Source organism: Lithobates pipiens, unplaced genomic scaffold, assembly GCF_037356315.1.
Source record: "Lithobates pipiens isolate NorthernLeopardFrog02 unplaced genomic scaffold, aLitPip1_a1.2 Scaffold_16, whole genome shotgun sequence".
Lineage (NCBI taxonomy): Eukaryota > Metazoa > Chordata > Amphibia > Anura > Ranidae > Lithobates > Lithobates pipiens.
In genome coordinates, this window is record NW_027507748.1 from 587,613,365 (window position 1) to 587,641,300 (window position 27,936).

At 48.7% G+C, this 27,936-nt stretch overlaps 1 protein-coding gene across 1 annotated transcript in view; it reads right to left on the minus strand.

Moving 5' to 3' along the window:
• The window catches only part of LOC143983792 (sterol O-acyltransferase 2-like), a 287,433-nt gene that overhangs the window by 201,837 nt on the left and 57,660 nt on the right, over positions 1-27,936 (minus strand). The window contains exon 2 of the mRNA XM_077483879.1: positions 12,561-12,610. Within this exon, the coding sequence (XP_077340005.1) occupies positions 12,561-12,610 (50 nt within the window). The remainder of the gene's footprint in view (positions 1-12,560; positions 12,611-27,936) is intronic.

Below are 27,936 nucleotides of genomic sequence, written 5' to 3' on the forward strand. Positions count from 1 at the left end.
AGGAGGCCCCGGTTTAGGTGGTACACGGTGTGCCCTTTCCACAGCGTAGTGAGGCGAGAAACGAGCATCAGGGAGGAGGTCCCGCAGCATGCCCTCCACAAAGCAGGTGGGGTTGTTCCCCTCAGCCCCCTCTGGGAGGCCGACAATGCAGAGATTATTGCGCCGGTTCCTTTTCTCGGCATCTTCAGCTCTGTATTCCAAGGCTTTAACTTTAGTTTGAAGGGTGCGAAGTGCAGCTCCATGCTCGGACACTGTGTCTTCAGTATTGCTCACCCTTTGCTCGGTCTCAGTAACCCTGGATCTGAGTTTGTCTATATCCTGTCTGATAAGACCCATATCCAACTGCACGGCTTCCATTTTGGCTGTTAGGGTGGTTTGACAAGTGGCAATGGCCGCCATGACCTCCGCCAGCCAGGGAGCCGGGACTCGGCTGGATCCATGGGGGCCGTCTGGGAAGCTCTATGGGCACTCCGTGTGGTACGGGTCTCCTCCTGGGGGACCAAGTCTTCCCGGGGGGGGTCTGGCAGGGATGGAAAAGACAGACGCTTGCCCCCTTTACTAAAATTCTTGCTAGAGTTCCGGCGCCTCATTCAGTGGCGCAGGACAAGTCCAGGTGGGTTCAGAGAGTGTCCACCGGCAGATCTCTGATGCCCCGGCTGTAGAGTCCGGGTGTCTTCAGGCCGTTAAGGGAGGGCTGTGGTGTGTGTGGGCAGAAGGGCCCGTTCCCATGCCCAGGGCCGCCCTTGGTCCGTCGGCTGGGGTCCTCCAGGACAGCTGGGGCGCTAAAGAAGTCCCCCGCCCGGTTTCACCCAGCAGGGGCCGTCAGGGGGGCTGCCCCCTGAACTCCCTCCAATCGATGTCCCAGAGGGCCCTGTATACCGGGGGGGGGGGGGGTGGGGGTCAGCAACTTCCCCAAGACAGGCCCTCTCTCCTCCCTATATGATGTGCAGGCTAGGCAGGGGACCTTACCTCAGTGCAGGGGGGGGGGGGGTTGCAGGATGGAGCCCCCGGGCAGTCCGCAGGCCATCAGGAAAGGCCCCGGTCGCGGCCTACTCACCTCCGGATGTCCAGGCTCTGCCCCACCTCGTATGGGGTCCGCCACAGGCCACGGGGGTATCACTCCGGGAGTACTGCAGTTGCTCAGGCGGGGTCCGTCAGGAAAGGCCGCGGTCACGGCCTACTCACCGCCGGAGGTCTGGATTCCGCGTCTGGGCCGCAATTATCCGCCAGGCAGGGGTCCACCCTCTGTGCAGCCACCGGTCTCGGGGGTCCCGCCTCGATCCTCCGTGGACACCGCGCTCCGCCGCCCGGGCGGGGGCCGCCAGGAAAGCCCGCGGCTGTGGCCTAAAACACCGTCAAGGCCGCGGAGCGGCCGGGAGAGCACCACGCCCTCAGTCCTCGCCCGCTGGGCCACGGGGCTAACAGACACCAACCCCGGGCTCCGGAGGGGCTGAATGTGGAGGAGGAAAGGCACTCCTGGATCCGGATAATTTTAGCAGAAGCGGAGCTCACTAAAGAAGCAGCCGCTCACGGTGCCATCCTGGCCACGCCCCCTCTTAGGTCTCTTCTTAATTGTAGTGTGTACTTGGAAAGGTCAGGGAATATTTGTACACCTTCGAATGGACGTGGAAGTGGTCCTTTGGCTCTAGCTTCAGACATAGTTTTTTCTTTAATATGGAAAAAATGGATCCTCATAAGTACATCCCTTGGTACCGAAGCTGCCGAGTGTGTTGGTTTTGCAATTCTGTGTATCCTATCGATAATCAAATCTCTTGGTGTAATTTCTGGTAAGATTGTGGGAATCAAATCCTTGGCATATTTGGGCAAATCTGGGGTAGCAACACTTTCAAGGACACCACTTAATTTGACATTGTTATGCCTGAAGCTTGGCTCAGACCCATTCCTGTTCGTCTTTCACATCATAGGCGTCTATGAGATCATTCACTGTGTGTGAACATTCTGTCATTCCCTGCTCCATATTAGAAACTCTGCCGTCTAATGAGCTCACATCGGCATTTAATTTATTCAAAAAAAGGGGGGAACAAGGGGAACAAGGGGGACATTGGGACTTTTTCATGAAGTATGTGGTAGCAAGAGAGTACAAGGTGAACTAATAGGAATTTTATTAATCGTTGCAGTTGGATTTACAAAAGATAAATACAATGATAAACAATACATGATAATGGTAATAGTGATAATAATAGTACAACATGGTAATAACATGAATATCACAAAGTATCATAATAAAACTCCAAAGTTCACCGCAGCAGGATTGAATAAAAGCATATGTAGCATAATGCCTGCAGGACCAAGGTCTTTGTGCACCAATTATGGTAATGTATAGTAACGTCAGAATCTGAATGTATTCAAAAGAAGCACGGCATATGATAGCTCTACGCACGTTTCGTGGCCTTTGTACCACTCATCAGGAGCAGAGCACGTGTTCAATCTATAATAAAGAGTAATATGATATTCAGAAGTAAGGTAAATGAAAAATAAAAATAATAATAAAAACTCATGAAAAGGGTGGGGTAAACAAGTCACCCACACCTAATACATGCTTACTCACTTAGGTGAGTGCACTGATGGTCTAGTAGGTGGGTGCCACAAGCCGTCCAATATACACCCCCAACCGGGAGCCGTGGTGGGTAACTCAATGGGGATAGCCACAAAAGGCCGCAGCACAAGCAGGCATGGAGTCACCATGAGGCACTTCTATAGAGAGAGTGAAAAATTAGAACCATTAGGAGATTTGCAAGATGTGGAGAGAGTGAAGGATTAAGAAGAGATAATTAGGGGAGCTGAATGTTAAGAAGAAAAGGAAAATATAAAAGTGAGGGCTCACCGAGCAAAAAAGTGAGGGGACCAAACCTAGCTGTGAATATAGGGGTGGAATAATAAGTTAACCACCGTGAACATATACTAAGTGAAAGTAAAAAAAACAATGACGCCGGTAAATGGAAGTGCGGTGGTGCCTATTAGCGATAGGAATGCAGTGAAAGAGTGAGAGATTAAATTAAAAGACTGCATGTGATCTGGTGTATAAAAAGCCTCGAGTAACCACACCCCCTGGAGAGCCACCCCCATGAGTACCACCACAAGTTGTCACGCCGCATGGCGGGGTGGGGGGAGAAGGGCTTCCGTCAGCCGGATAGTATGTATCTCCGGTCTGGCGGCTCCGAACTACCCCCATAATGCCAGCAGTGTGTAAAACTCAACTGCAAGGACGTAGCAGCAATAAAAGGATGCTGCACATCCTGCGTGAATTGCGTGACGTCGACGCACAGTAAGACGCATCCACCCATCAGGCGTTCCATGATGCAAAGGATGGGAGGAGACTAGCAGTGTGCGTCATGGCTCCCGGGAGTGGAGATGGAAGCCGGACGGCATAGCAGCACATCCACACAAGGCACCAGCAGAGCAGCAGACAAGACTGACAGGTCCAAAATGGAATATATATTGCACATGATTTAAAACTATAAATATGGTAGTAAACAAAAATAAAATGTATACAAAGTGTAAATAAGATAATTAAATATAAATGTAAGGGGCTGGCCAAGGTCAATAGTAGCAGAGAAATACTAAGGCCGCGTACACACGCGCGGACTGTTCGCCCAACCTTGTTCGGCAAACAGTTTGTCAAACAGTCCGCTCAAAATTTGCATGAGCGGACTTGCCCACACACGAGCGGACTGTTTGACGAACAAGGTTGGGCAAACAGTTCGCTCAACTTTTGAAATGAGCGGACTCGCCCACGTAAGGAGGAGGCAAATCCGCCCATTTCGAGCGCGTGTACAGGTAGGCGGGGCCCGCGAAGGAGACGTCGCGGGCTCCGCCGCCTGGAATGGGCTTAAAGGGGAACCCCAACGCCGAAAAAAATCGGCGTGGGGGTTCCCCCCAAGTCCACACCAGACCCTTGTCCGAGCACGCTACCCGGCCGGCCAGGAAAGGGGGGCGAGCGAGCGCGCCCCCCCTCCTGAGCCGTACCAGGCCGCGTGCCCTCAACATGGGGGGGTGCCTTGGGGAAGGGGGGGCCGCGCGGCCCCCCCACCCCAAAGCACCTTGTCCCCATGTTGATGAGGACAAGGGCCTCTTCCCGACAACCCTGGCCGTTGGTTGTCGGGGTCTGCGGGCGGGGGGCTTATCGGAATCCGGGAGCCCCCTTTAAGAAGGGGGCCCCCGGATACCGGCCCCCCACCCTATGTGAATGAGTATGGGGTACAATGTACCCCTACCCATTCACCTGTGAAATAAAGTACAAATAAAAACACAACACAGGGGGAAAAAATATTTTATTGCACAGCCGGGGGTCTTCCGTCTTCGGGGGTCTTCTCGCCGGACTCCTCCGCTATGTGTGTGTAGCTCTTTTGCCAGCGGAGGAGTCCGGCTTTCTTCCTCCCCGCCGCCGGCCTCTTCTCCCGACTTCGGGGGTCTTGTCCCCCTCTTCGGTTCTTCTGCCGGGCCACCGCGCCTGGTCCGGTGGCCCGGTCTTCTGTCGCCGTCTTCCGTTCTTCTGTCGCCGCCTTCGGTTCTTCTGCCGGGCCACCGCGCCTTCTTGTAGCTCTTTTACAGGCGGTGGCCCGGTCTTCTGTCGCCGTCGCCGCCTTCCGTTCGTGTTCTTCTTCTTGTTCTTCTTGTTCTTCTCCAGGCGATGTTGACACGTCGCTCCCTCCGGCCGGAATGCCAGAGCCGCCCTGCGCTGTGACTTATATAGTGACAATGGGGCGGGGTCACATGGTATATGTCACATGGGTTGATGTCACGTGGTAACCCCGCCCCCTTACGATGTCATAGTCCCCATGTGACATCAACCCATGTGACCAACCCATGTGACATATACCATGTGACCCCGCCCCATTGTCACTATATAAGTGACCGCACAGCGCGTCCCCGGCATTCCGGCCGGAGAGCTCGTCGAGTCAACATCTCCAGGAGAAGAACAAGAAGAACAAGAAGAAGAACACGAACGGAAGGCGGCGACGGCGACAGAAGACCGGGCCACCGCCTGTAAAAGAGCTACAAGAAGGCGCGGTGGCCCGGCAGAAGAACCGAAGGCGGCGACAGAAGAACGGAAGACGGCGACAGAAGACCGGGCCACCGGACCAGGCGCGGTGGCCCGGCAGAAGAACCGAAGAGGGGGACAAGACCCCCGAAGTCGGGAGAAGAGGCCGGCGGCGGGGAGGAAGAAAGCCGGCCTCCTCCGCTGGCAAAAGAGCTACACACACATAGCGGAGGAGTCCGGCGAGAAGACCCCCGAAGACGGAAGACCCCCGGCTGTGCAATAAAATATTTTTTCCCCCTGTGTTGTGTTTTTATTTGTACTTTATTTCACAGGTGAATGGGTAGGGGTACATTGTACCCCATACTCATTCACATAGGGTGGGGGGCCGGTATCCGGGGGCCCCCTTCTTAAAGGGGGCTCCCGGATTCCGATAAGCCCCCCGCCCGCAGACCCCGACAACCAACGGCCAGGGTTGTCGGGAAGAGGCCCTTGTCCTCATCAACATGGGGACAAGGTGCTTTGGGGTGGGGGGGCCGCGCGGCCCCCCCCTTCCCCAAGGCACCCCCCATGTTGAGGGCACGCGGCCTGGTACGGCTCAGGAGGGGGGGCGCGCTCGCTCGCCCCCCTTTCCTGGCCGGCCGGGTAGCGTGCTCGGACAAGGGTCTGGTGTGGACTTGGGGGGAACCCCCACGCCGATTTTTTTCGGCGTTGGGGTTCCCCTTTAAGCCCATTCCAGGCGGCGGAGCCCGCGACGTCTCCTTCGCGGGCCCCGCCTACCTGTACACGCGCTCGAAATGGGCGGACTTTTCGAGCGGGAACAGTCCGCTCATTTCGAAAGTACAGCGGACAGGCCCACACACGGGCGGACTGTTCGCTCAAACACAGTTTCAGCGGACAGTTTTTCGGAATTTCCGAAAGACTTTGTCCGTCCAACTGTCCGCTGAAACTGTCCGCTGAAAGCCCACACACGAGCGGACTGTCCGCCCAAACACTGTTCAGCGGACAAGGTTGGGCGAACAGTCCGCCCGTGTGTACGCGGCCTAATACTTAAGCTGATAGAGTATTACCACATACTTCCATCTCTGAATTCATGTGATGCATAATGGACATTAATTGGGACTTTTAACAAAGCTATGGCCTGGTAAGGTCATGTGTTTCCATCCCACGGGACTTTAAATGAAACCATTGCCTGATAAGGTCATGCGTTTCCATCCCTATTTTATTCAAAAAAAGGGGGGAACAAGGGGAACAAGGGGGACATTGGGACTTTACATGAAGTATGTGGTAGCAAGAGAGTACAAGGTGAACTAATAGGAATTTCATTAATCGTTGCAGTTGGATTTACAAAAGATAAATACAATGATAAACAAAGTAATAAACAATACATGATAATGGTAATAGTGATAATAATAGTACAACATGATAATAACATGAATATCACAAAGTATCATAATAAAACTCCAAAGTTCACCGCAGCAAGATGTGGAGAGAGTGAAGGATCCTACTAGACCAGCCGTGCTTCTTTTGAATACATTCAGATTCTGACGTTACTATACATTACCCTAATTGGTGCACAAAGACCTTGGTCCTGCAGGCATTATGCTACATATGTTTTTATTTAATCCTGCTGCGGTGAACTTTGGAGTTTTATTATGATACTTTGTGATATTCATGTTATTATCATGTTGTACTATTATTATCACTATTACCCTTATCATGTATTGTTTATTACTTTGTTTATCATTATATTTATCTTTTGTAAATCCAACTGCAACGATTAATAAAATTCCTATTAGTTCACCTTGTACTCTCTTGCTACCACATACTTTATGTAAAGTCCCAATGTCCCCCTTGTTCCCCTTGTTTCTCCCTTTTTTTGAATACAATAGGGATGGAAACGCATGACCTTATCAGGCCATGGTTTCATTTAAATTCCCGCGGAATGGAAACACATGACCTTACCAGGCCATAGCTTCGTTAAAAGTCCCATTTAATGTCCATTATGCATCACAGGCATTTAATTTATGAAATAAGTTTGACAGATCTGACACTAATGAGGAATGTAGTGATATTAGCATTTCCTTTAACCACTTCCCGACCAGCGCACGACGATGTACGTCGACAGAATGGCACGGGCAGGCATATTGGCGTACAGGTACGTCCAATATTCGATGCCGCCCTGCCATCGGGAGCGCGCCGCCGGCGGCGCGCTCCCGCGCTGGTCGGGACCCCCGTGAGTCCGGTCGCGGGACCCTCGGACTCGATTGCCGCGGGCATCCCCGCGATCGTCTCACGGAGCGGCCGAATAGAGCAAATGCTGTGTAAACAACATTTGTCTATTATGCCTAGCAACTAGTGACGCTGATCTCTGCTCCATGTGATTGGAGCAGAGATCAGTGTACACTAAATGAAAGCCCAACCCCCCCACAGTTAGTAACACTCCCCTAGGAACACTTAACCCCTACACTGCCACCCACTGGTTAACCCTTTCACTGCCAGTGTCATTTACACAGGAATCACTGCATTTATATAGCAGTGATTACTGTATAAATGACAATGGTCCCAAAAATGTGTCTGCCATAATGTCGCAGTCACAATAAAAATCGCTGATCGCTGCCATTACTAGTAAAAAAAAAAATAATAAAAAATTATTAATAAAAAACTATCCCTATTTTGTAAACGCTATAACTTTTGCGCAAACCAATCAATAATCGCTTATTGCGATTTTTTTTAACCAAAATTATGTAGAAGAATACGTATCGGCCTAAACTGAGGGAAAAAAATGTTTTTTTATATATTTTTGGGGGATATTTATTATAACAAAAAGTAAAAAATAATGCGTTTTTTTCAAAATTGTCGCTCTATTTTTGTTTATAGCGCAAAAAATAAAAACCGCAGGGGTGATCAAATACCACCAAAAGAAAGCTCTATTTGTGGGAAAAAAAGGACGTCAATTTTGTTTGGGAGCCACGTCGCACGACCGCGCAATTGTCAGTTAAAGCGACGCAGTGCCGAATCGCAAAAAGTGGCCTGGTCTTTGACCAGCAAATTGGTCCGGTCTGAAAGTGGTTAATGTAGTGTCTATAACTGGTTGCCCTGATGTGGGGAATGATTCCATAGGAGATTGCAAGGCCTGGTTAGTTTGTATAGAATTAGAAGCCTGGACATCTATTTCTTGTATTTGCGGCTGTGCTGCTAGTGAATCTATCCTCATTCGTGCCCTTGCAGGGCTATTTAGCAAAGGATCAGCACTGGCATCTAGAGTAGGGGATCGTGGCATTTCTCCTTTAATTATTTTCCCCTGTTCTTCTGTGGGGAGAACGGTGTAGTTTCCCTGAGATGCCGCTACGCCATCGCCGCCATTTTGGATTTCACTGACCTGTTCTCCGGGAGCATACAGAAGTGTTGTAATTTTTTATCGGTCGGTATTCTCCCATTCTTTTACGTGACATCGTTAAACGTGACGTCCATTCGCTACTGGGTAGTATTTTTAGCTGGAATCACGGGCTCGTTCGGATCCAATTCATTCCATTATTTCCCCTCACGATGGAGCTCTGTGTCTAAGCATCCATCTTCCGCGCCGGCGGGCCACACCCCCAGTGCCTATGATTTGAATAAATGTGGAGTACTGCACCATGAAGCCTCTTCTTTTTACTTTATGATACATCCCACTGTTGGAGATCACCTGGAGAGGGTGTTTGCCTTGGCTGTGAGGAATAACCTATTACCGGAAAGCCTGCTGTAGGAGAGAGTTTACCTTTACTGGATGAGCCTGTGGATGCTCTTTCCTTGGCTGAGCGATCCCCCCTGTGTGAGCCCTTTTAATCTCTATAGCTTGAGATCCAACAACTCTGGTAAGCGGCACTGATTGATTATTATTTTTTGATGAACAGAACAACTGAGTGATCCCTTGAATGTCCTTCAACATTATTTGCACTGATTAACCATTCAATACAGGGCATTTTCACCCCCTTCCTGCCCAGACCAATCTTTAATTTTTTTTAGCGCTGTCACACTTTGAATGACAATTGCACGGTCATGCAACACTGTACCTAAATTATTATTTTTTCCCCACAAATAGAGCTTTCTTTTGATGGTATTTGATCACCTCTGCAGTTTTTTTTTTTTTGCGCTATAAACAAAAGAAGAGCGACAATCTTTCAATATTTTTGACTTTTTGCTATAATAAATATCCCATTTATTTTTTTTTTTTACTATTTTTTTCCTTAGTTTAAGCCTATATGTATTCTTCTACATATTTTTGGTAAAAAAAAATCAAAAAGAAAATCGCAGTAAGCGTGTATTGATTGGTTTGCACAAAAGTTATAGCGTCTACAAAATACAGGATAGATTTATGGCATTTTTATTTATTTTTTTGCTAGTAATAGCGGCGTATTGCGATTTTTTTTTGGTGACTGTGACATTGCGACGGACATATCGAACACTTTTGACACATTTTTGGGACCATTCACATTTATACAGCGATTACTGTGTAAATGTGACTGGCAGGGAAGGGGTTAACACTAGGGGGTGATCGAGGGGTTAATTATGTTTCCTAGGAAGTGATTCTAAATGTAGGGGGCAGGGACTCACAAGGGGAGGAGACCGATCGGTGTTCCTCTGTACTGGGAACACACCATTGGTCTCCTCTCACCTGACAGGATGTGGATCTGTGTGTTTACACACACAGATCCGCAGTCTTGCTGTGTTCACAGGCAATCGCGGCCGCCGGGCATGCGCACAGGGTCCCGAGCAATGCGGTGTGTGCCCCCTAGATGACCGGGAAGCCCAGGACATCATATGATGCCTACCCAGGATGGGAGATCCCTCCTATGGAGATCATATTACTATAGCCGGGTAATGAAGTGGTTAAAGCACTGTATGGACTATTAAGCTACACGTTATTAACTTACCCTAATCATATGCTCTTATCACATATTTGTAAATTCTTTTTATTAATGGAGTTTTTATTATTAGGTTGCCCACTTGTTACACATAAGTTAATAGATTGCCTGTTTTCAGCCTTCCATCTTCTAGCTGAAGTAACCATAATAAATGTTAAAGTGCACACTACCGCTAACAAACCAGAGGCCAAGGAAATTGTAAAGCATACCAAGCAAACAAGAATGCCGCCTTACAGCCCCAGACACTTGCAAGGTCTGAGCAACTCAGATTCCATCCCTAGTTCTAGCCAAGCAGAGCGGGTATTATTAAAGTGGTTGTAAAGGCTGAAGGTTTTTTACCTTCATGCATTTTATGCATGAGGGTAAAAAACCTTCTGTGTGCAGCAGCCTCCCCCTCCATACATACCTGAGCCCCATCTCGGTCCAGCGATGTGCAGGAGAGCAGCTCTCCTGGGTCTCTTCCTCCTCATTGGCTGAGACAGCAGTGTGGGCCATTGGCTCCTGCTACTGTCGACTTCAGCCAGTGAGCCAATGAGGAGAGCACGGGGGCTGGGCTGAGACACACTCCATGTGTGCGGCTCCAGGGGCGAGCCTGCTCAGGTGCCCCCATAGCAAGCTGCTTGCTATGGTGGCACTTGTCAGAAAGGAGGGGTCAGGAGCACCGGCAGGTAACCAGAGAAGAGGAGGATCGGGGCTGCTCTGTGCAAAGCTGCAGAGCAGGTAAGACATATTTGTTATTTAAAGAAAAAAGAATCTGCCTTTAATATCACTTTAAACTTCAACAACAGGTATCCCAGAATAAGGACACGTGGTCCACAGCAGGAGCAGCTCCTTATAAAACAGGGCTCTGTAAAAATGAGCCTGTGGGGGTTATTTACGAAAGGCAAATCCACTTAGCACTACAAGTGCAAACTACAAGTGCAAAGTGCACTTGAAATTGCACTGAAAGTGCACTTGGAAGTGCAGTCACTGTAGATCTGAGGGGAAGATCTGAAATGAGGGGAAGCTCTACTGATTGTATTATCCAATCACATGCAAGCTAAAATGCTGTTTTTTATTTTCCTTGCATGTCCCCCTTGGATCTACAGCGACTGCCTTCCAAGTGCACTTTCAGTGCAATTTCAAGTGCACTTTGCACTTTGTAGTTTGCACTTGTAGTGCAAAGTTGATTTGCCTTTTGTAAATAACCCCTTTTATGTTTGCCAGCTGCTCTTCTCCCATGATTGTCCGCTTGACATATGGATCGTGTCATTAAGTGAAATAATTTATGGCTGCCTTAGTAAATGAGCATATGATAGCTTTAGGGTGCACCACAGTTGCTCTAAAATATACTGCTTCTTGTTTTACCTTTTAACATAACGTACTGAATAAAAAGTTGAATATCCCTTTCAGAAACTACATATTGATATATTACAGATGCCCAAATCAAGATCTTAAGAGTATGCACTTGTCTGTGTGAACATATTTTTGGATGGCCAGAAGCTTGGCCAAAGGTGAATGCTACTGCAAAGGCCTCAGTAAAAAAACAAAAGGTTATTGGTAGTCAGTGGCGACCCATCCATAGGGGGTGCATGGGTGCTGCTCCCCCCCCAGGCGGTCACAAAAAAAAATGGAAAAAAACAAAAACAAAAAAAAAAGGTCCTTACGTGCACTGTGTTTGGACACCGGAGACAGTGCACTTGTGGGAAGTGCCACATCTATGCAATCACAAGATTGCAGACGTGGCGCTTCATTTTCAGGCATTTATCCCCCCTTGTAGCGCTATTCAAAAGTGCAGAGAAGCTTCCGCCTGAAGCTCATAGTATCTATTACTACGGCCCGGCGGTTTGATTGACATCTCAGTTTGATATCACTTCCTGTTTTCTTTCTCCCATTGCGCCTGGGAGAGAGGAAACAGGAAGTAGGAGAGGAGCGGACGGACCCCTCCATTGCTGTTATGGAAGAAGGAACCGCAAGAGAGGACAACCGCAAGGTAAGTAGTACCGCTATGCGCCCACGGAGAATGGGGGGGTTCTATGTGACACAGATAGGCATTTGGGATCTCCCACATTTTTCCTGTTTATGAGTAATAAACGTCTCCTTGTTTAAGCTTAAAAGTGACTGGTGCCCATTTTTCTTTCTTGTTCACCCACCATGCTTAGTAACCACTGGTAGTCACCACCAGGCTCCCGGAAATTGGGGTAGGTGCTACATATGTACTTCTTGAGTTATTTCCCTTAAAGTGGTTGTAAACCTCAGACATGAAATATGAATAAAGCATATCCCTCTATAGCAGGGTTTCTCAACCAGGGTTCCTCCAGAGGTTACTAGGGGTTCCTTGAGCAATGAACAATTTCGGTCTCTCAGATAAGTTCCCTCTGACACCATTGATCTTTTTAGAGATCTGTTAAGGGGTAATTTTTCCCAATGACCACAAATGTAAAGAGCATTCTTCCCACTGACCATCACACTAATGTATCATGAGTTGTAGATATAGTCATTTTTAGCAAGATATTTGTATTTCAAGGGTTCCTCTTTGTTGAAAAGGTTGAAAAAGGCTACTCTATAGTGTGCCTCAATTAAGAGCACTGAGTGTCATTTCTGTCTGCTGCATTCAATCCTGACCCAAACCATAAATAACAAAGTTAATCAAATACATTTAGCCAACCACTTACCTCCATGTGTCTTTTCAATTCAGTAAGACTGTTAATATCAGATGCAACACCTGCAGTAATAAAAACAGCAGTCAGAGACCCAGACTTGGTGCAGCAACCTGTATTCTCTTCCTATTCCTTTCCTTCCCTAGTCCTGCCACCAGGGGCGTACTAAGGTGCCACACACTGGGGGGGGGGGTGTCAGGCCAGCGCTCCCCCCCCCCCCGCAACTGAAGTGTCAGACAGCGCCGTGCCTCGGGTTCGCAGCCCACACAGAGAGAGCCCGAGGGACTGGCAGTGGGCGGCATTGCAGGGGGGGGGGGGTGCGAGCAGCACCCGAGTGGAGTGACATCAGCCGGCTCAGTGACCCGGCACAATAATCCCCTTCTCTCTGTGGTCGCGTCGCACGGCCGTTCTGATCAGTCTCGGGCAGCGGCTGTCACTCACAGCCGAGCAGAGTGAAGCCGCCTCCCCCTCCTCCATGCACAGCACTGTGTAGACAAGGAGAGGAGAGGCGGCTTCACTCTGCTCGGCTGTGAGTGACAGCCGCTGCCCGAGACTGATCAGAACGGCGCAACGTGAGTCACGCGACCACAGAGAGAAGGGGATTATTGCGCCGGGTCCCGGATCACTGAGCCGACAGGTGACACTCCACTCGGGTGCTTCCCACACCTCCCCCCTGCAATGCCGCTGCCTTGGGCTCAAGGTACACTATGGGTCCTTAGGGGAGGCTGTGCACTGTAGGGGGGTTCTTTACTGTGGTGGGTCCTGCACTGTAGGGGGGTCTGCACTGTAGGGGGGGTCCTGCACTGTAGGGGGGGGGTCCTGCACTGTAGGGGGTCCTGCACTGTAGGGGGGGTCCTGCACTGTAGGGGGTCCTGCACTGTAGGGGGGTCCTGCACTGTAGAAGGGGTCCTGCACTGTAGGGGGGGGGGTCTGTACTGTAGGGGAAGATTCGGCACTGTAGGGGGGTCTGTACTGTAGGTGAGGATTCTGTACTGTAGGGGAGTCTGTACTGTAGGGGGGTCTGTGCTGTAGGCGGAGGGGTCTGTACTGTAGGAGGGTCTGCACTGTAGGGGGGGGTCTGCACTATAGGGTGGAGGGGTCTGTACTGTAGGAGGGTCTGCACTGTAGGGGAGGATTCTGTACTGTAGGGGGGTCTACACTGTAGATGGGGGTCTGTATGGTAGGGAGGGGGGTCTGCACTGTAGGGGATCTGTGTAACATGCAGAGGGTCCAGAGCTGTGAGGGGCTGTGTAATGTAAAGGGGTGCCGAGGTGCAGGGTGCTGTGTAATGTAAAGGGGTCCAGAGGTACAAGGGCTGTGTAATGTAAAGGGGTCCAGAGGTTCAGGGTGCTGTGTAATGTAAAGGGATCCATAGGTACAAGGGCTGTGTAATGTAAAGGGGTCAGGAGGGTCAGGGTGCTATGTTATGTAAAGGGGTCCAGAGGTACAAGAGCTGTGTAATGTAAAGGGGTCCAGAGGTGCAGGCTGCTGTGTAATGTAAAGAGGTCCTTAGGTGCAAGGTCCTGTCTAATGTAAAGGGGTCCAGAGGTGCAGGGTGCTGTGTAATGTAAAGAGGTCCTTAGGCGCAAGGTCCTGTGTAATGTAAAGGGGTCCAGAGGTACAGGGTGCTGTGTAATGTAAAGGGGTCCAGAGGTGCAGGGCGCTGTGTAATGTAAAGGGGTCAGGAGGTTCAGGGTGCTATGTTATGTAAAGGGGTCCAGAGGTACAAGAGCTGTGTAATGTAAAGGGGTCCAGAGGTGCAGGCTGCTGTGTAATGTAAAGGGGTCCAGAGGTGCAGGCTGCTGTGTAATGTATAGGGGTCCAGAGGTGCAGGCTGCCGTGTAATGTAAAGGGGTCCAGAGGTACAAGGGCTGTGTAATGTAAAGGGGTCAGGAGGTTCAGGGTGCTATGTTATGTAAAGGGGTCCAGAGGTACAAGAGCTGTGTAATGTAAAGGGGTTCAGAGGTGCAGGCTGCTGTGTAATGTAAAGAGGTCCTTAGGTGCAAGGTCCTGTCTAATGTAAAGGGGTCCAGAGGTGCAGGGTGCTGTGTAATGTAAAGAGGTCCTTAGGCGCAAGGTCCTGTGTAATGTAAAGGGGTCCAGAGGTGCAGGGCGCTGTGTAATGTAAAGGGGTCAGGAGGTTCAGGGTGCTATGTTATGTAAAGGGGTCCAGAGGTACAAGAGCTGTGTAATGTAAAGGGGTCCAGAGGTGCAGGCTGCTGTGTAATGTAAAGAGGTCCTTAGGTGCAAGGTCCTGTGTAATGTAAAGGGGTCCAGAGGTACAGGGTGCTGTGTAATGTAAAGGGGTCCAGAGGTGCAGGGCGCTGTGTAATGTAAAGGGGTCCAGAGGTGTAGGCTGCTGTGTAATGTAAAGGGGTCCAGAGGTGTAGGCTGCTGTGTAATGTATAGAGGTCCTTAGGTGCAAGGTCCTGTATAATGTAAAGGGGTCCAGAGGTGCAGGGTGCTGTGTAATTTAAAGGGGTCCAGAGGTGCAGTTGTGGAGAGGGGGGGTACACAGTAGTGACAAAAAGATATTGAAGGATGCAGAGGTATGCAGGGGACATGGTGGGTGTTTTTACATTTTATGGTGGGGGGGGGGGTGCCAGATATAGGATCCGCCCCGGGTGCCAAATGCTCTAGGTACGCCCCTGCCTGCCACATCCCTTTCCTCAAAACCAGGAGTGGAAACAGTTCAGTCTGGTTATCTCCTCTGTGTAAGATCATTTCATTTTTGCAATTGTTACAGTGTATGAATACTGTGTACATAACAAATTCATCATTTTATTACGGTTAATCAGAGTATGTACATTAGTATTTCTTCACTGGAACCATAATGTTTTTTGAAAAACCCAATAACAATGTATTAGCAAAAATAACGCATTTAGAACAGGAATTTAATTACATGTGTAATGAGTTTATGTGTAAGCCCTTGTACACACGGTCAGACATTCCGACAACAAAATCCGTCAGATTTTTTCCGACTGATCTTTTCCGAAACTGGTGTTGCATACACATGGCCGGACAAAGTTGTTGGAAAATCCGATCGTTCAGAAAGTGATGACGTTCGTTCGTTAGGACGGGACTACGTTCAGGCTAGTAGCCAATAGCTTTTTGTCTCGTAATTTGATCTGAGCATGCATGGCACTTTGTCCGATCGGAATTCTCTACAAACGATTGGACAAAGTCCGATCGGATCATGTTGGCGGAAAATTTTATATCCATCTCTCAAACTTTGTTGGACAGACATTCAGACGGAAAAAGTCAGATGGAAAAGTCAGACGGAAAAAGTCAGACAACACGGTCCGATCTGAGATTTTCCTTCGGAATGTCCGACCATGTGTACAAGGGCTACTGGACACAGAACCAGTTATATCAGCTTCTCCCTTAGGGCTCAGGCACACAAGATGTTTTTACAGCTGCTGTTAGTGGCGTTTCACTTTTTTTTTAACTGCCTCTAAAAGCCCCCTATATTAGCCTATGTTTTCATGCACACATAAATGGTCAAAGGTGTTTGGAGGCATAAGCGCTTAGGAGCAGTAGAAAAAACAACAGATTGTGCTTCTAGGAGCAGTAGAAACAAGTTGTAAAAACGTAAAATGCCAAAAAACACATCTAAGCCCTTGTACACACGGTCGGAGATTCCGACGGAATGTTTCCTATCGGACCGTTTTGTCGGATATTCCAACTGTGTGTGGTCTGCATCGGACTGTTTCCATCGGAATATCCAAGTTTTCCAACTTGCCGGTAAAATTTTCCGACAAAATGCTCCTATCGGACATACTCCAATCATGTGTAGCCTACTCCGACAGACAAAGTGCCACGCATGCTCAGATCAAATTCCTAGACCAAAGCTATTGGCTACTAGCCTGAACGTAGTCCCGTCGTAATGAAATAACGTCATCACGTTATGTACAATCGGATTTTCCGACAACTTAGTCCGACCGTGTGTATGCAACATCACTTCCGGACCTCTTCCGGAATTATTCCGTCGGAATTACTCCGACGGATTTGGTTGTCGGAATCTCCGTGTGTACAAGGGCTAAAACATTTTTTGGTGTTTTACATTATAGAGTGTTTTTAATGTAAAAAGCCCAAAAAACGCAAAAAAAGTGTGAAAAAACGTGCAATAACACTAATGTAAAAACGCGACTAAACACAAAAAAACAAGAATTCTTAGCGCTGCTGTAGCGCTGGTGTTTTTAAAACGTCCTGTGTGCATGAGCCCTTATAGGCACTTACTGTATAATGTCATTGCAACACACCTTATTGGCTAAATCTGGTCTGATACTCTACTTTGAACAGTTCATTTGAGCAGTGTTTTTTACAAAAATAATCACATAATGCAAAGGGTGGATCATGTATAAAGAGCCTCATAATTAATAGAAACAAAGAATAGTGACTGAAAAAAAAAGACCTTTGAGTCTGTCCTTTTTTCTGTTTAACATTTTTGTCTGAGAATAGACCTACATTTATTCCAAGCAAGCTTACATTTACAAATGATACCTATATGGCAATGACCTTGGAGGTTATGGGATTAGGTCCAAATTTTTGCAGCTGGTTTACAAATACTGTACTAGGCCCCAATGGCACAAATTAAACTGGGAGGGAATCTCTCCAAATTTGTTTCTATAGAGCGGGGAACGAGGCGAGGCTGCCCCTTATCCCCATCTTTGTTTGTGCTTCTGGATATGGAGACTATAACCCAAGCCATACGAGACTCTGTTGATATTAAAGGTATTTCAATCAGGTCGATAACTGAACAAAAATGGCTCTATACGTCCATGACTTTGTTTTATCCCCCCCATTGATGAGCATTGGCAAGTTGCTGCATACCCCTCTCTACTCCTTAAATGGACCTCCAGTGCAAAATATGTGGGAATATTGATATCACCTTAGGTTACTGAATTTTTCTCTCTTAACATGGCGCAATCTTCCCGTCACTTGTAGGGAAAATCTTATAAAAAATTAAACTACTTCCCTCCTTCTTTTATGTCATATGCCATACCCCGGTGTGGATTCCACAGACAATTTGAGTCAGCTATGCTCTCCTTTCTGTCGGGCTCCTCCCAACCTAGATTCAAACTAAACATGCTCTAGAGGCCCTGGACCCAATGGGGTCTGGCCTGTCCAGATTTTCATGCATATTATACTGCTGTCCTACTCACCCATGCCCATACCTGGCTGACGGCGGACGAAACTAATGCTGCTGTTGTACTGCATTTATAGTGTCTTATGAAGCACATCGAAAACCTATTACACCGGGAAGCCTCAGTACTGCTTTACAGCACTCAGTCAATAAAGTCGCTTATCAAAGCTTGGTTGCTTCTGAACCCTAGAGCTTCCCCATCAGTGGTTCCCCCATACCCCATACCCCTCTATGGTACAATCCCTCTCTGCCTGAATGTTTTAGCTTTCAGGACCCCATAGTTTGTACTAGTTAGGGGATCAATACCTAAATTTGATCTGTGTGATTTGTACTTTTAGAGTGTTTAACCCCCTAAAGGTTCAATTTGCTCTACCCAACTCCTATTTTTCCGCTACCTCCAACTGCTCCACACTTTTCAAATGCAATTTCATGGTAATCCACTCTTTTTTGTGGAGTCTGGATTGTAGAGCATGCTGCGGTTGGGCGCTTCTGAAGAATCTTTATTCCCGATATACAGTAAAAAACTCTCCTTCCATCTATTCATAATGGCCTTCATAAACTGCTGGCCAGATGGCATGTTGAGGCTCCGTATATGGATTTTGAAGACTGGAACAATGTCTGGGAATATCCTATGCAACAGCTGGTCTCGGCAAAAGACAGAATAATCCAATTTAATATACTTTACAGGGTAATTATCACCTCTCAAAAACTGCATAGGATTTACACAAACATTTATGATAAATGCTGGCACTGCCCAGAAGACCCAGCAAAGTTTATACATGTAATCTGGCTGTGTCCAATGGTCCAACCCTTTTGGAAAGAGGTTACTGCATGTATTAAAAAGTGTACTCTGATATCCATACCATTGACAGTGGATGTTTTTATATTTGGTCTGGTCCATTTATTGGCCCTGTCCAGAGCGATGAGAATGCTGATTGGGTTGTAGATATTTTACACAACATTAACCAAAGATGACCCAAAGATCATCCTTATCTGCACAGTTCATACACCCTGACTTTCAACAAACAAAACCAGACATACTCATACATACAACAATAAAACAGATAGAGGCGCCTCCTATGGCCATACATGTGGTGATATACCGAGTATGATCAAATTGTACCAATAATACGCTTCTATTTGGAAGCATGAGATAAAAATCTCTCGGAAATCTGCACATGTATGCTCATCAAAGTAGCAGTAATTGGAAATGGGGATAATTATGACCAGACAACGGTCCTAATCTCTCATTAGTACCTACATTCAACCTACATAGCAATTCTCTTCGGTTGAAATAGGAATATCTCAGGCTCGTGATTATAACAGTCTCAAGAAGATCTCTCAGTTGGTTCAGTCAATTATTTTAACTCTGAGTCTCCTTCTACTTAATCACTTATCGCAGAGTGTAGCAAACCTGAAGCCTTCACTTTCAGCCTTTTTCAAGCAGCGGCATAAATGACAGACAATACTGAAAATGTAACAATCAATGCCAGTGAATTGAATATATTCAAATCCAGTTGTATTTAAAGTGCACTATTTGTCACACATGTCAGGCTTTCCTATGAAATGAGCGGACTTTCCTCCGCACGTGTGGGCGAGTCCGTTCATTTCAAAAGTAGGGTGGATAGTACGGCGGACTTAGTCGCCGTATTAGTCCGCTGAAAAAGTGCCGTGTGTGGGCAAGTAGCTCGTTCGGGAAAGTCCGACGGACAGTCTGGCGGGAAATCCGCCAGACTAAGTCCGTCGGATAGTCGGCTACGTGTGTACCCGGCATTAGAGTTCCCTTCACTGGAACTAAGGGGCCAAGCCCAACCCCTGAAAAACAACCCCACGTCATAATCCCATGATTTGGACCAGTGCATAAAGCAAGGTCCATAAAGACATAAGATGAGTGATTTTGGGGTGGAGGAACTTGGCTGGCCTACACAGAGTCCTGACGTCAGCCCAATAGAATACCTGGCCTTCTCATCCAACATCAGTGTCTGATCTCACAAATGCTCTTCTGGGAGAATGGTCAAACTTTCCCATAGACACACTCCTAAACCTTATGGACAGCCTTCCCAGAAGAGTTGAAGCTGTTATAGCTGTAAAGGGCAGACCAACTCAATATTGAACCCCTACAGACTAAGACTGCAATGCCATTAAAGTTCATGTGCGTGTAAAGACAGGCGTCCCATTACTTGTGACAATATAGTATATATACAGTATCTATATACTGTATATATACACACATGTGTGTTTGAGCTTAGGGGTGCACACCCTAATGCAATAGACTATGCACGCCTATGCTCAATAGGGCAAGAAATTAGAATGGGTGGCACACACACAACAGTGACACTGACAGCAGTGTGCAGCAGCACAGATGATGATGACACCTCACAATACGACCCTTCCTGAATCACAGTGCCAATGCCAGGTGATCCCTTCAGTCCAAACAGCACTGAAAGTCCCGCTCCCAGCTTGCCTTGCTATCATCCTGCAAACCCACACATGAGGCTGTTGCCCTGTTTTCCTGGGTGTACGCAGAACTTTTTTCAGGGGCGGCATCATTTTAAGGTCACCAATGCCCCATCCCTTTTTGACAGTCAAGAAGGGGAGGGGCTTATTCATCATATAAAGCGCAGGCATGCAAAGGTTTGAGAAACCTGATGCAAAAGCTTAATAGAAAGATAAAGCTGCCATTGTCTAATTAGCCATTTCTAATCTTTTTTTAACCCGTACCCTGCCCCGCCCATAAGCACACCCCTAAACACACCCTCATAAATTATCTTATGAAATTACACTGTTAAAGGTTTTATGCATAATTAAGTACCAAAAATAAATATTAACAACAACTTTAACAATATCAACATAAAGCATATCAGTGCCCATCAATACAGGCCCATCAGCGCAGCGTATCAGTGCCCATTAGTGCACTGCAACATATCAGTGCAGCATATCAGTGCCCATCAGTGCACTGCAACGTATCAGTGCAGCATATCAGTGCCCATCAGCGCAGCATATCATAGTTACATAGTAGGGGAGGTTAAAAAAAGACCATCAAGTCCAACCTATGTGTGTGATTATATGTCAGTATTACATTGTATATCCCTGTATGTCCATCAGCGCAGCATATCATTGCCCATATGCTCAGCCTCATCAGTGCCCAGCAATGCATCAGGGAGGTATCAGGAGGATCTGCCGGCTGGATGACACAGTGGGGATCTCCCGCCGAGATGCTGCTTGTATGTAAATAGCCACTGCTGTCAAACAAAGTCCCGCCTCCTAGACCGACTACTCTAATGCCGCGTACACTCACTTAGTCTGGTGGACAAACCGCCGTAAAGTCCGCCGGACTTTCCGAACGGGCGGACCTGCCCACACACGTGACTTTTCCGCCGGATTATCCGCCGTACTTTTGAAATGAACGGACTTACCCACACACAAGGAGGAAAGTCCGTTGATTTTGAGCGTGGTTCCAGGTAGCTGGGACCAGCGAAAGAAGTGTCGCTGGACCCATCACCTGGTATAGAGTTAAAGGGGAAGCCCTACGCCGAAAAAACGGCGTGGGGGCCCCCCCCAGGTCCATATCAGACCCTTATCCGACCCTTATCCGAGCACGCTACCCGACTGGTCAGGAAACCGGCCGCACTCCTCCGCTATCTTCTGCTCTTTTGCTAGCTCTTTTACTAGCGGAGGAGCCCGGCTTTCTTCTTCGTCACTGCCGCCCTCTTCTTCCGACTTCGGGGTCTTGTCCCCGAAGAGCAGAAGGTAGCAGAGGAGTCCGGCGAGAAGACCCCAGAAGACGGAAGAAGACCCCCAAAGCTGTGCAATAAACTATTTTAACCCTTGTGTGGTTTTTTTACATTTTTTTCACAGGTGAATGGGTAGGGGTACATAGGGTGGGGGGCCGGGATCTGGGGGCCCCCTTATTAAAGGGGACTCATGGATTTCGATAAGCCCCCCCCGCCCGCAGACCCCGACAACTAACGGCCAGGGTTGTCGGGAAGAGGCCCTTGTCCTCATCAACATGGGGACAAGGTGCTTTGGGGTGGGGGGTCGCGTGGCCCCCCATGTTGAGGGCACGCAGCCTGGTATGGCTCAGGAGGGGGGGCGCTTGCTCATCACCACCCCCTTTCCTGACCAGCCGGGTTGCATGCTCGGATAAGGGTCTGGGAGGACCCCACGCCGTTTTTTCGGCGTAGGGACTTCTAATTCCATACCAGGTGACGGGGCCAGCAATGCTTTCTTCGCTGGTCCTGGCTACCTGGAGCGGTGCTCAAAATGAACAAACTTTTCTCCATGTGGGAAAAGTCTGTTCATTTCAAAAGTACGGCGGACTAGCACACACACGGACGTATTGTCCGCCGGACTGCGAGTTCGGCAGACATATTTTGGTGCAAAACTACTTTCTTAGTCCACCGGACTTTTGTGTAAAAAAAAAGTCCACTGGAGCCCACACACGGGGACTTTTCCACCAGATTGTTTGATCGTGTGTACACAGAATAATAGACAGCACACTGGTCCAATGCTGGTCCAGGAGGCAGGACTTTGTTTGACAGCAGTTGGCTCTTCATTTACAAGCAACGTCTCAGCGGAAGATCCCCGCTCTGTGTCATCTGGTTGCCTGATCCTTCTGACAGTTTCCTGGTTGATCCCTTCTGACAGAAGCGGTGCAGCCTTTTGTGCAGGACATCAGAGTGGCTGGGGGGCAGGGAGCACCCCCTCTGGGCAGCTCTGATGACATAGTTGCCAACATTGTAAAAAAGAATTCCAGGACACTTTTTTGGCTGTAGGCGGAGTTGTATTATAATTAGGGGGCAAAGGCTTGCGGTTATAGGTGCGGCATAGGGAAAGGTGAAAAAGCGGCACGCAGCGCGCCCCGGAGAGGTAGGGGCGTGGTATATGTAAAATAGCAGGCGTGGCTTAAATGAGTGTGGCTCAAAGGGGCAAGGTTAGAGTCTGAGATGAATGCGGGATGGAGAGGGAAAGGAGGGGGAGGGATGGAGGGACAGCAGCCCCAGATCCTACATCACAATAGCAATGTGTGTTCTCCAGAGTTTCACAATCAGCAGATAAAGATACTCAAAATACCTGGTGTTAGCGCTTCAATCATCCCAGGGCCATGATTGTTATGGTGTCAGGATGATTGAAGTGCATTATTTCTATTATTACATTGTAATATAATATGAAATCATTCAACTCACCATAATGCAGAATCAGTGGGAGATATGAGCGTGTCACTAGCCACATTGCCTGCCACCAGATGCCATCAGGTGCCCCCAGTCCCTCCTTACATCAGGTGCCCCATCAGAGCAGCCTTCCTCACATCTGTGTCTCCATCAGCGGACCCCCTCCTTACATCTGGTGTCCCCATCAGTCCTCCTTACATCTGGTGTCCCCATCAGTCCTCCTTACATCTGGTGTCCCCATCAGTCCTCCTTACATCTGGTGTCCCCATTAGTCCTCCTTACATCTGGTGTCCCCATCAGTCCTCCTTACATCTGGTGTCCCCATCAGTCCTCCTTACATCAGGTGCCCCATCAGAGCAGCCTTCCTCACATCTGTGTCTCCATCAGCGGACCCCCTCCTTACATCTGGTGTCCCCATCAGTCCTCCTTACATCTGGTGTCCCCATCAGTCCTCCTTACATCTGGTGTCCCCATCAGTCCTCCTTACATCTGGTGTCCCCATTAGTCCTCCTTACATCTGGTGTCCCCATCAGTCCTCCTTACATCTGGTGTCCCCATCAGTCCTCCTTACATCTGGTGTCCCCATCAGTCCTCCTAACATCTGATGTCACCATCAGTCCTCCGTACATCTGATGTCCCCATCAGTCCTCCGTACATCTGGTGTTCCCATCAGTTCTCCGTACATCTGGTGTCCGCTTCAGTCCTCCGTACATCTGGTGCCCCTCTGACATCCAGACTGGCCCCCCCTCTGACATCCAGACTGGCCCCCCCTTTGACATCCAGACTGGCCCCCCTTCTGACATCCAGACTGCCCCCCCTTCTGACATCCAGACTGCCCCCCTCTGACATCCCAGACTGCCCCCTCTGACATACCAGACTGCCCCCTTCTGACATACCAGACTGCCCCCCTCTGACATCCAGACGTTGCCGCGCGGAAAAAGATTGAGCTGCACCGCCGCCCACCTTCTGCCCTTTTCCATTACAGTTCACAGACACTGGTAGCGGGGTGGGGGTAGGCAGAGCTGCAGCATCTCTATTGTAGCCATCCGCCATGCCTTCTAGTCTTCTTTGAAACGGCGGCCAGCTGAGACATTGTCTCCGCTGGTCGCTGTCCTCTAGCGGCCAGTGGCGAAAATCGTGAATAACCGAATTCCCCGGGGGAACAATTAAATCGGGAAAAGGGTCCTAATCCCAGGAATGTCCCGGGAAATTCAGGACAGTTGTCAACTATGTGATGACCGCACTGCTTCTGCCATAAGCGATCAGCCAAGAAACTGTCAGCCCAGTCTGCCCCCTGCTCCACACTCGCCTTCCTCTAATTTCCACTCACCAAATGCGAGCAGACAAGTGGAAATTTTGAGGGATGCGTGTGCGGACACCTTGCTCCAGGGGGTACTTGCCCCCACTTCCCCCGATTGCGGAAGCCCATGCCCACTTGGGTCCCTTGCACCATGACATCACACGACATGTTCAGGCATCACCTTCACCAGACCTCCTGCCCATTCACACTGTAGAAGGCATGCGGATGGTCTCGGCCGTCTCAAGACCGGAGCTGCGCATCCGCAGTTCAGAGCCAAACGTCACAGCTAGGGATGAGCCGAACAACCCCGGTTCGGTTCGCACCAGAACTTTCGAACGGACCGAAAATTTGTGCGAACTTTACAACCCCATTGAAGTCTATGGGACTCAAACGTTCAAAATAAAAAGTGCTAATTTTAATGACTAATATGCAAGATATTGTCCTAAAAAGGGTTTGGGGGCCTGGCTCCTGCACCAGGGGACATGGGTCAATGCCTAAAATGTTTTTAAAAACTGCCATTTTTTCAGGAGCACTGATTTTAATGATGATTAAAGTGAAAAAAAAAGTGAAATATTCCTTTAACCACTTGGGATCCGTGCTATTGCCAAATGACGGCATTAGCGCGGACCTACATTTCCGGGACTACGTCTATTGACGTCGTCCCGTGTACGAGCGGCCTGCGCGCCCCCTGAGGGGCGCGCGCGGCACGCCCTGTGTTTGGCGAGTCCATGGGACTCGCCTGATCACCGATCCGTGCAAGGGGTCGATCCCGACCCCTTATCACGTGATCAGCTGTCAGCCAATGACAGCTGATCATGTGATACAACGGAGCCGGTAATCGGCTATTATTCCTCCTCGCGCTGACAGCGCGAGGAGAAAAAAAAAAAGGCGATCACCGGCGGCCGTGAACGGGACATCAGTCCCGATCACGGCCATCAATACAAGGGACCACCTGCCACCTGCCAGTGCCCACCTGCCTCCCGCAGTGCCACCCTGAAGTAAAAGTAAAAGTAAGTGCCCCCCGTCAGTGCCCCCCGTCAGTGCCCACAGTGCCACCCACAGTGCCACCCACAGTGCCACCCCACAGTGCCACCCACAGTGCCACCCACAGTGCCACCCACAGTGCCCACAATCTGCCTCAAAGGTGCTGCACCCCAGTGCCGCCCATCAGTGCCCAGCAGTGCCGCCCATCAGTGCCCATCAGTGCCGCCCATCAGTGCCCAGCAGTGCCACCTATCAGAGCCACCTATCAGTGCCACCTATCAGTGCCCATCAGTCCCATCTATCTGTGGTACCTATCAGTGCCCATCCGTGCCACCCATCCGTGCCACTTATCCGTGCCACCCATCCGTGCCATCTTATCTGTGCCCATCTTTGCCCATCAGTGCCGCCTTATCTGTGCCCATCGGTGCCGCCTTATCTGTGCCTATTAGTGCCGCCTTAACTATGCCTATCAGTGCCCACCAGTGCAGCCTATCAGTGCCCACCAATGCAGCCTATCAGTGCCCACCAATGCAGCCCATCAGTGCCCACCAATGCAGCCTATCAGTGCCGCCTAATCAGCGCACTTCAATGAAGGAGAAAAATTACCCGTTTGCAAAATTTTATAACAAACTATTAAAACATGATTTTTTTTTTTTTTTTTTGCATCTTTTTTTGTTTGTTTAGCAAAAAATAAAACTCCGAGCTGTAACTAAATACCACCAAAAGAAAGCTCTATTTGTGGGAAAAAAAATGATAAAAATTTCATTTGGGTACAGTGTTGTATGCCCGCGCAATTGTCATTCAAAGTGGAAAATTGGTCTGGGACTGAGGGGGGTTTAAGTGCCCAGTAAGCAAGTGGCTAAATATCGTGCCTGGGGGGTGTCTATAGTATGCCTGTGATGTGCCACGTGTTTCCCGTGTTTAGAACAGTCCCTGCACAAAATGACATTTAACGGAAAAAAAGTCATTTAAAACGGTTTTAATGTAATATCTGGTTTCGGCAACATGGATGAAAATCTTTGAGAAAAATGGCATAGGTAGCCCCCCTGCCCATTACCAGCTCCTTTGGGTCTTGTGCGGATATTAAGGGGAACCCTGTACCCATATTAAAAAAAGGAAAGGCGTGGGGCCCCCAGGCCCTATATACTCAGAACAGCAGTATACAGGCAGTGCAAACAAGACAGGGACTATGTAGGTTTCTTGTGTTAAGTAGAACCTGTTTGTAATTTTGAACTGGTACGTTTTTAAACTGTAGCTTCAGTCAAAAAAGCTATTTTTAAGCTTTTTGGAAAAAAATAGGGAAGGGTTATCACCCCTGTATAATTTTTTTGCCGTATGTCTTTTGTTCATCTCACTTCCTGTTGTCTCCTTCCGTTTGCAAGTAGGAGACGTTTGTAAGTTGGATGTTTGAAAGTAGGGGCCTGCCCTATATGCTCTGCAGAAATGGCGGAACAAGGTGTTGGTGTTGCCACAACATTGTAAGCCCTCAAAGTGACTCTTGGTGGGCGCTGGAGCACCCTGCTGTGAACGATTATATCAAGAATTGTAATTACATGCCATTGTTGAACAGTGGTAGAAAAATTGGGCCTTTGGTGGTTGTGGTGGTGGTGATGGTGCCACAACATTATAAGTCCTCACAGTTACTCTCGGTGGGCACAGGAACGGGCCCTGCTGTGAAATATTATATCAAGAATTGTAATTACATGCCCCTGTTAAACAGGGGCAGAAAAATTGGGCCTTAGGCACTGATGGCTGGTGCCACAACACTGCAACCTTTCCCAGATACTCTAGTTGGAGTACAGGAATGAGCCCTGCTACAAAGCATTGCATCAAAAATTGTATTACATGCCCCTGTTAAACAGGGGCTGAAAAATTGGGCCTACACACTGCAACCTTTCCCATATACTCTAGTTGTAGTGCAGGAATGAGCCCTGCTGCAAAGCATTGCATCAAAAATTGTACTTACACGCCCCTGTTAAACAGAACCAAAAATGTTCTTCTAAGATATCAGCGGAGGAGGAAGAGGATACACAGTCAACATAACAGGACAGTCACTCAGCATCAGCATAGGCAGTCTTGAAGGGATGTGATATTTAAAAAAAAAATATTCGGTTACACAAGCTTCAGGTGCTTGGTAGCTGGTGGTGATCCAAGACTGATTCATCTTTATGAAGGTCAGTCGATCAACCGAGTCGGTGGACAGGCGCACCCTGTGATCGGTTACAAAACCACCAGCAGCACTGAAGGTGCGTTCCGAAAGAACGCTGGATGCAGGACAATCCAGTAGCTCAATTGCATACTGTGCAAGCTCTGGCCAGTGATCCTTCCTCAAGACCCAGTAAGCCAGAGGATTTTCGGTGGGAAAGGTGTCAAAGTCTGACCTTGCCCCTAAGTATTCCTGCACCATGTAAATCAGACGCTGGCGATGGTTGCTGGAACCGATCATACCTTGGGGCTGCGGACTAAAAAAATTGTCTGCATTTCGCATCGAAATCACATCAGTCAGACGGCCACGTTCTCCACCACTCCTTCTGATGGACGCCTCAGCATCACGTTGTCAAGGACAAGGAGTTTGTAACCTCCCAGTCTCTGGGAAAGCGTTGCACAGATCTTTCTGCAAGGCCTCCCAGAGATGTCTCATCCTCTGCTCCCTCTGCGACGACAAGATAAGGTCCACAATCTTACCCTTGTACCGTGGATCAAGGAGAGTGGCTAGCCAGTAATGGTCCCTCTCCTTGATCAGAAGAATACGAGGATCCTTCCGCAGGCTTTGCAGGATCAGGGAGGCCA